We start from the raw sequence: 9,307 nt of genomic DNA on the forward strand, positions 1-9,307 counted from the left end.
CGGCCGTGCGGTGGTGGGGGTCGCACGCCGGAATCGGCCCGAAATGTGCAAATCCTTGCGAGCACTGACATAAAGTCTACATATGTATTCTTGAATTTCATGAGTTAGAATAAATTCTTGCAACATGTTGTTGAGGAAGATCTAAATAAAAGAAATGTTAGTATCTTAAAAAAAGTTTACATTAAATATGTCTCGCAATCCCGCCAGATTTCTTATATCATATGAGATTTTTGAGGTATTTACATTCTGATTATTAAGAGAGATGGTGATGGTAATACTGGATTGAATATTGGTGATTTGAACGAAGGAATGGGCAGAACAAAGATTAAGAACAAGGAGAAAGATTAAAAATTAAGAACTGAAAAAAGAACAAAAAAAAGAACCGAAAAAAACCATAAAATTTTACCAGTTCAGTTTCGGCATTATAAACTATACAAAATTTGGATTCGGTTTCAGTTCACTAAAAAAAGGGTTCCGAACGGTTTTCGGTTCCGATTTCGGTTCGGTCCGGGTTCCTGCTTGGGGGTTTTATTCTTGAATAGAACCTGCTTGAAAAATTCCGTATATGGTATACAAATATCGTATATGGAAGTAGCAATTCCGTATACAATCGATCAATTACAGTTGAGAAACTGTCATTTTCGTTTGCGAAAATTATTCGTATGTTCTTCTGTTTGACTGGTTATAGGACAAAAGGATCCGAGATCTTCTGTCTTGCAGCCAAGTAACACCCCTAAAAAATTTATCATGGCAAAAAACGGACGCATGTAATATTAATCTAATATTGGTATTACTCATTGCTAAGTTGACATCACCGGTTGCGTTCAGCGGACTCAACAGTTGAGTGAGCGCTCGCTGCTATCGATATATTCTTTCAGATCTAAAATGCTGATTGAATGATCTAAAAGAATATACTAATAGCGAGCGCCTACTCAACTAGTGTCGAGTCCACTGAATGTAGCCAATCTTTGTGCATAAAATTTAACACTTTATATTTATTTGTTTGCACAAATATTTTAAATAATGAAATATTTCAAAATAGATTTCTTAAATAGCTTAAATAATGAGAAATAATCCAAAAAATGTGACTACTGACTAGGATATCATTATAAAAAATATTATATAGTATTATAAAAAATAACTGTTAATTGTTTAAATACCATGGTTGTTTTGAAATAATATATGGTAATCAATGATTATTTTGAAGTAAATATTAATTATTATAACCGTTAATGAAAAATAACCGTTCCTATTATACAGTAAATATTTCTTTCGCAATTCTTTTCTTTTATCGATTGCGGTTCAAACATTTTACATTCAGAATATACATTCGATAATATTTTCCATCTCTAATGTAAGAATGCAGTACTTATTTTGACTTTATGTACTCTCAGCTAGTTGTGTTGAAATTCTGCCAGCGATTGCGTTCGTCTGTGGCATTCATTACAAATGTTGTTAAACGCAAAAAGTCATCGTTGTCGACTAATCGTGCGTTGAAAAGTTCCAAGTGTGGCAATTTCGGTAAAAACAATATACCCATCATAAAGAGAAGTGCCATGCTAATGAATGTGCCGATCGCTACGAAGAGTGGATTCATAAGCTGCTTCTGAGTACTCTCTGTGGTTTCCGTAGCTGCGTACATTGGAATAATCTGTAAAATGATGTGAATTAATATATTGAACAAGAAAAGGCTAGATATGACAAGCAAAAAGCAGAGCTAATCGTTTTTTAAGAATGTAAACGTTTCGGGTATCACCCTTGAATGTTGTTCAGAATCATTACATAAAAATGAATTTTTAGTGCAAAATTGAAAATAAGAGGTACAACCTCCAATGACCACATGACATTTGATCTCGACAAATGCTATTCAGGACATGATTCTAAACAACATTCAAGAGGTTTTAGCCGTCAGTCAGGCACCTTGTGTAATGCTAATGCTTCTCGTAAAGAATCACCATTTGGGCCAGTTTCACCAATTACTTAATCGGCCGTGAAACTGATGACTAATCACCTTTGCTGTTTAGTAGAACTAATGATATGTATCATTCGTATAAAAGATTTGATATCAACAACTGGCGCCAAGTTAAATTTTACCATTTTATTCCTCCTAAAGAAAAAATAATAGTAACTTTAATATTTTTCCTAATTTATTTAACTCAAATGATATGTATCATTCGTATAAAAGATTCGATATCAACAAAATTGGCGCCAAGCTAAATTCATCAAAATTTTATCAAAATTTTATGTATTATTCGTAAAAAAGATTTGATATCAACAATTGGCGCCAAGTTAAATTCCATGTAATTTGAATACCAAATTAAATAAATAATATTAACTTTAATGATATGTAAGTAGGTATATTAGGGGGGTTCTAAGCCATAGGGCTAGAGGGGAGCGCGGGGTGTGGGGGATACTCGTAGGCGAGGGGAAGCGTAGCGCGGGGATTCTTCGGTGGTGGGGGTATGACGTCATGCGGAATGGCAGTAAGATTTTGGGGACTGCAGTCACGTACAAGACAACAAAAAACATCACAAAAAAGGCAATATTACATCGATATCTAGAATGGACCGCTGATGGCAATGGTGGGGGTAGAAAGACGATTAGAGTGAGAGGCAGGAATAATAAGATCGTTCTTTCTCTGTTTACTGAAGTCTGATTGGTTGTTGTTAATCCAACAGTAGTTAGAATCAACAGTAAACAGAGAAAGAACGATCTTATTATTCCTGCCTCTTACTCTAATCGTCTTTCTACCCCCACCATTGCCACCAGCGGTCCATTCTAGATGTCGATGCAATATTACCATGAACAAAAAACAATACAAAAAACAAACAGTCATAGAACGAAAAGTGTTACAAAGGGTATATGCTCAAACCGTTTTTCGACCAAGATATAACGTAATGTAATTTTTCTATATAGAAACAATATTTATTAATTATTTTAAATACTTAAATACAACCAAGTTTCATAATTATTGAGAGTAGGTATAGTAGGCGAGTTCTAACTCTATGTGGCTAGAGCGCGGAGAAGGTTCTCCGGTCGCTGCTGCGACTCCGCGACCACCCCAAAAATGCATTGCGGGCCGCCGCCGCCGCTGCCGCCGCCGCCGCGGACCCCGCGCCCATAAAAGTACGACATCCTTTTTTCTTATGACGTATTTCTTACAATGCATTATTTTATATTAGCGCGTTGAGGCAAAGGATGGGGAGTGAAATAAAGTAGTACATATATATGTGTGTGATACATATGTGCGAAGAAATTACATCATAATTTTTAGACTAATAATTTTTTTATTTACATTTCTTTTACATAATTTTTTTCTTACGCACAAAAAACTATAGCTAACAGTTCGCAGTCGAGGAGCTGATTTTTATCAAAGTAATCGCTAGCGCATATTACATTTGGTATATCTTTAGCATCCGTTACAGTGGATGAGATATTTGAGAATCGTGTAAACTTTGTATCGACTTTCTCGACGATACCAACCAATTGATCGAATGCTAATTCAATGCATTTATCTAAGTTGAACATAAACAATATTGTTGATTCAGTCATCATTAAACGTACGTCGGATAATTCCAAGCATACAATTTTAGTATTTTCAATCGTACTGAATCGCACAATCAGCGGTCCAACGGTAATAGAATTGCCCTTGCAGTGATTCTGGCAGTTTTGAATGTTCCAACGTTGTTCATAGAGTCCTTCCATGTTTCGATAGATAGTATTAATTCATTTCCACGATTATCTCCTATCGCAATCTCCACGTAGCTCGGTGGGTCAACGTTGATACCAATTTCTAGAAATGTATCCCGTACGTGTCAATGCGTATTTCCTGCCTAGTATGCGAACCGCACGATGCACGGGCGCGCTATAGAAAAATATAAAAGAAATATTAAATAATTAACTAAATAGTTAATTTGAAAAAGTATTAAAAAAAATGGAGGATTCTTAAACTTATTGGCACATCTTTTCGTAAATGATGGAGTTTCATCATTATTCTGAAGTGGAACGTAATAATTTTTTCGTGTGTTGCATCCTACAGCGGAGTACATTGCTGTTGCTGTTGCTGCTGCTGCTGCTGCTGTTGGACCTTTCATACAAGCGAGTATCGCAAGACTGATCGCGTAAATTGTGATACTTCATATATGGTGTTCCTTCTAAAATCGAAGAAGGGGCAGGCCGTCCCCCTCTTTCCAAGAATTTCAAACGTGTCGCAATACGTTTATACATACGTTTATACATACATACATACATACATACATACGTTTATACATACGTTTATACATACGTTCATATATACGTTCATACATACGTTTATACATACGTTTATACATACGTTTATACATACGTTTATATATTACAAAGGAAGGGAAGGGAAAAGAAATCTAAAACGTATTTAAAGAAAAAAATTTTATTCTACATATTTTATTCTTACATATTTTATTCTTTAAACTTGATAATTTTTTTTTGGCATTGTGACCACCAGTTATGTATTTTAAATACATTTTGTAACGCACAATTCTTAATATTATATGTTTTCCACATCGCATAGTATTGGTAACATCTAGATTATGTAAAGAATCTATATCTTTGTAATCAGCATCCAAGGTCTCAATGGTCAAGTTGTCGCTATTGAGTACATCAGCCAGCCATTCGCGTTTTTCACGTCCTTTAACGAGAGCCTTATTGTCGTCATTCTCTTCCATACCAATTACAGCCATTGTAATCAGGCGTTTCACCATGGTGTATGGGATCATCCCGTCTTCCCATTATAATCCATGGTGATTAGCACTCAGCCAGGAAGCGCAATACTTTTCTGATTTTGTCAAGAAATTCCATGGCATAGGACACGTAAAAATGTAATGAGAGAGAATGGCTCCTTTTCTCAACACCGCCACTTCCTTGACGATAAATTTCTTTCCAACGATAAATCCTTGCAGATCCACAAACATTGGTACGGTCATGGCGAACGATTTTTCGAGACTGTGATCGATTTCGATGAATCGTATATTTTATAGCGTGTCGGAGACTGCACTTAGGTTATTTTACGCACAACGTTCGTCAACTGATTGTACTGAACCACGCGATCGTGTATGATGAGACAATAGGCTGTAGTATTTGCAGGTACATTCTCCTTGCAGTTAAATTCTGTGCGCATGTCTACAGTGGCACCCTTGACGGATTCGTTTTGTCGCGAACAATCAATGACTACAAAAGGTCCTTCCTCGGTAAATGAGAGCACGTTGAGTAGCGTTTCGAAGCAATCGTTTCCATAATACGCTCTACGAAAACGGGCGTACATATCAAACAGGACGGCGTATCTCTTTTTGCCAAAATCCAGATTTAAATCGTCGTACGGATAAAACGTTGAATTTAAATAAAGTTTCACGTTACTCAAATTACAATCGTCGAACACGCTACCATTTTGTGACATGACATTTTTTCGACCAGTCTGAACAAAGATAACGTATAGCGGCTTCTCAAACTGAGTCGCCGTTTTGACGGCCCATGAATGCTTTGTCGTATTCTGTAGTAGAGGATACACGTACAGATCCCACGAGCGAAAACTCATGCTCAGATAACGATCACTTTCCAATGCTCGCAGCATTGATAATTTATTGATCTCGTTTAACGCAACATGAGGCATCCGCCACTGTATTTTAAATAATTCAATTTCAGATTCCGTCACAGGATTTTCCACCAAGCAATTGTTATCGTTGCGCGCTCGTATCAAAATCAATTCGTGGCGAGCGTTGACGATCAAACGTTTGTAATCTTCGCAAAAGCCCAACAGCATGCTGAGCGGTACGCAAAAATTAAAGTGTTCTTCCTCCCTGTCGGATCTAGTGTTTCATCCAGTATTGAGCGCAATCAAAGCTTTATCGTACGTCAGCGACACGTAATTCTTGAGCGTGCTAGTTATGCCTACGTTTCTGCTGCGGTCAATCTCCACGCCGTTGAGTTCATATCGAATTTCATCAAACATAAACGCCACGCAATTATTTACAAGCGTCGTAGGCGTCTGATCGTTTTTCTTTTTCACCGTCAATCTTCCTTCGACGTAAAGAAAACTTTCACACGGCAACGTGTACAAATCCTGTTGCTGTATGGGTATTCTTATTTCATCGCTGTACCCGAACGTTGTATTGGCGAACGGGTTGTACGTGTGAGTTTCGATCTTGACGATGCGATCGTCAAAGATCGGCTCACCGGTAATATTCAAGATATCAATCATCTCAAAAGTTGCGCACTGCGAATCCCAAAGATTGTAAAAATTTAACGTTCGACGCGCTAAACTTCTTCTTGCTGATGCAGCCGGATGAGCGAGTGTTATTGAGCTGTGACGTCACCGGCCTTGTAAAGAATTCGTTATCTCTCTGCGTGCGCTCCGCTCCGTTCAATACGAGCATCTCACGCTCCCGTTATCGCTGTCGCTGTCGCACGTGCAATCTGACGGTGATCTCCTCTCCGCGAAAATCGAGCAATCGTCCGTTATGGTCGACGACGCGTATCGTTAGATCCGTAATGCTCCGTGCGGTGATCGGCAAGTAAATGATCTGCGCGGGCCTTTCCGATATCTTATGTCCCGGTGGCACGCTCGGCAAAAATTCGTGTATCGTGTGTGCACCTTTACCATTGCTGTACGCACCCGCGGTCACGTTACACCCTACGAGGATAATGTTTACGTTCATTATGTTGATCGACACGTCCGATTCGTGCCATTTTCGCGGTTGCAGTATACGCTTCGACGAGAATCCCAGCAGCGATCCAATGCTGTTGAGCTTGCCAAAGTTTATTCTGTAGGCGCATTTAATCTCACATCTCATCGTGTTGTAGTTTGCGCGGATTGTTATGATATTCCGCACCCTCGCCATTGTCGTCATCATCGGTGTTATATTTGCTATTGTTGCTATTGTCACCATGCAAAAGCACTATGTCAACGGTTTCAAGCGCGTCGCGGTGTGAACGCAAAATCGCACGTTTCAAAAATTCATTTATGTCTTGTACTTCGTACGAACCTTCGGGAATTGTAATTTCTGCGTCGTCTTTGTCGAAATAAAATTTATTGTTTGATTCGTTTACGTTCGGTATCGTGTGATAAGTCTCAAAAATCATCAGACCGAGCTCGTAATCACCGTCACTCAAATCTATGGCGGGGAAGTAGTTCGCTGCGAGGAGGCTGCTCTTCCCGCTCAGTGTAAGTGTCAATGACATGACGGGAAAAGCGTTCGACCAATATTGAGATTTCACGGCACCTCGTCGAGCTTTTTAAATTCACGAACGTCGTCCGTTCGTAGAAATCACAGGCACATTTGTCCGCAGAAGCTTTGATTATACGTCTGATAGGACGTGCGATTGTACTCTATCGTCGTAGTACCGTTCTCGAAATATCGCACCAGTTCCTTGGGCGGTCGAAGATTACCAAAGCTGTCGAAGTATATGGCGCGGTTGTTTCTCTTTGCGTACGCTACCCAGTGAGTACCGGGTCCCGTCGCATCGTCCAGATTCACGATACCGCTTTCGTTTCGACGCACGCCGCTCGTCGGTAACGCGTTACGCATGAAAACACCTCTAAAGTACGGTACGCGCATACGTCTCGCAAGCATGTCCAATTGCACGTTGGTAGTTGCACCCGAGGGCATTTTTATCGTCTCTTTGGCGTTTTTTTTTCTTCACTGCTACGCCCTGTCCGCGTCCGTATTTGTGCAGAGCGAGATACAGTCCGCGACCCTGTTCCATCGCGCGATCGTGACGTTGCAGCTCCTCGAGTTGACGTCGCGCGGCTTTGCTATCGTTTACCGCTTTCGCCACACTGGCCGCTCCTCCAATCAAGGATCCGAGCGCACCCAACATTGGCAGAAACGGTAACGCACCGCCTCGTTTCGCTGTCGGTAGTATCCGTCTTTTTGCTATCTTTTTCATTGTGTTTTTCCTCACCGTCTTCTTCGGTTTCATGCCCATGCCATCTTGGTTTTGGTTTTCATCGCTGCCCAAACGGCAGCAGCGGCGGCTCTCTCGCTCAAAGCCAAATCTCTCGCGGTGACTCGTCTTAGCGCTTTATCGGCGAATACCTTGCCCGCCGCGTGTCTATCGTTGCTCCGAGAATACCTAATGTGTTCTCGGCACGCCACGTCCAGCGGATTTATACCCGTATCACCTCTGGCTAATCGCTTCGTCAGCCGAGTACCCGGACCGCAAAACTGGTAGCCCGGGATATGTAACTCGAAAGGAAGCGCGTTTATCGCTCGATTCAGCAGACTGCCGCCCGACGCTGACATTCGCTACGGTCCTTTATCTTCGGTGCCGGACCGTCGATGTGCGTTCGCTGCCACGGTTGATTGTAGTGCTCGTCGCAGCGACGATACGTTCGAACCTCCAAATCCACCTTTAAGCGTCCCGGAAGCTTGTTCCACACGTAGTCGATGTAGTCACCGTACACTCGTAACAGTACGACCTTCGATATATACTGCAACTGCTCGGCGCTCATATCCATAATGTCGGAAGGATGATGTAGCGTGAGATACATTGTATTACTGCGCGACTCGAGGATTGGCGCGCCTTTAAATAAGTGATCGAGAGCGCACAGCCCGTAGTGCGAGCATGAAATTCGTATTGCAAACGCTGGCGATACGGGTCACGAATTGCGACGCGAAATCGCGAATAATGGGAAGCGGCGTGGAGAAGCGCAAGCACGGCGAAATGCTGTCGAATACTATACGCGCGATCATTTGCGGCCCGTCGAATTGCGGTAAAACCAACGTTCTCATAAGTTTACTTGAGAGTCCGAAAGGCGTACGTTTCGAGAACGTGTACGTCTACTCGAAATCGTTGCAACAGCCAAAGAATCAATATCTCGAAAATTTGTTTACATCTATCGACGAAATCGGCTACTTTACGTTCTCCAACAACAGCGACGTCGTTCCACCGAGCGAGGCGCGTCCAAATTCTATTTTTATCTTTGATGACGTGGCATGCGACAAGCAGGATGCTGTGAGAGAATCCTTTTCGATGGGTCGCCATGCGAACGTCGACTGCTTCTATCTTTGTCAGACGTACGCGAGGATACCTAAACATCTGATACGCGACAACGCGAACCTGCTGATCCTGTTCAAACAGGATGGTATCAACTTAAAACATGTTTACAACGATCATATGAATACCGACATGTCATATGACGAATTTTACGCGTTGTGCCGCGACTGTTGGTAACAAAAATATGGTTTCGTAGTGATAGACAAAGACAGTGCGCTCACAAATGGACGATACAGAAAAGGATTTAACGAGTTCGCGATACCGTAACGTAACCAGT

At 41.1% G+C, this 9,307-nt stretch overlaps 1 protein-coding gene across 2 annotated transcripts in view; it reads right to left on the reverse strand.

The window, feature by feature from the left end:
* Positions 1 to 1,337: 1,337 nt before the first annotated feature.
* Positions 1,338 to 9,307, reverse strand: part of LOC108758206 (uncharacterized) — a 153,466-nt gene continuing 145,496 nt past the window's right edge. For both annotated transcript variants that reach the window (XM_018503018.1, XM_018503019.1), the window contains exon 4: positions 1,338 to 1,651. In XM_018503018.1, the coding sequence (XP_018358520.1) occupies positions 1,391 to 1,651 (261 nt within the window). In that variant the 3' untranslated portion in view covers positions 1,338 to 1,390. The remainder of the gene's footprint in view (positions 1,652 to 9,307) is intronic.

Source organism: Trachymyrmex cornetzi, unplaced genomic scaffold, assembly GCF_001594075.2.
Source record: "Trachymyrmex cornetzi isolate Tcor2-1 unplaced genomic scaffold, Tcor1.1 scaffold154, whole genome shotgun sequence".
Classification (NCBI taxonomy): Eukaryota; Metazoa; Arthropoda; class Insecta; order Hymenoptera; family Formicidae; genus Trachymyrmex; species Trachymyrmex cornetzi.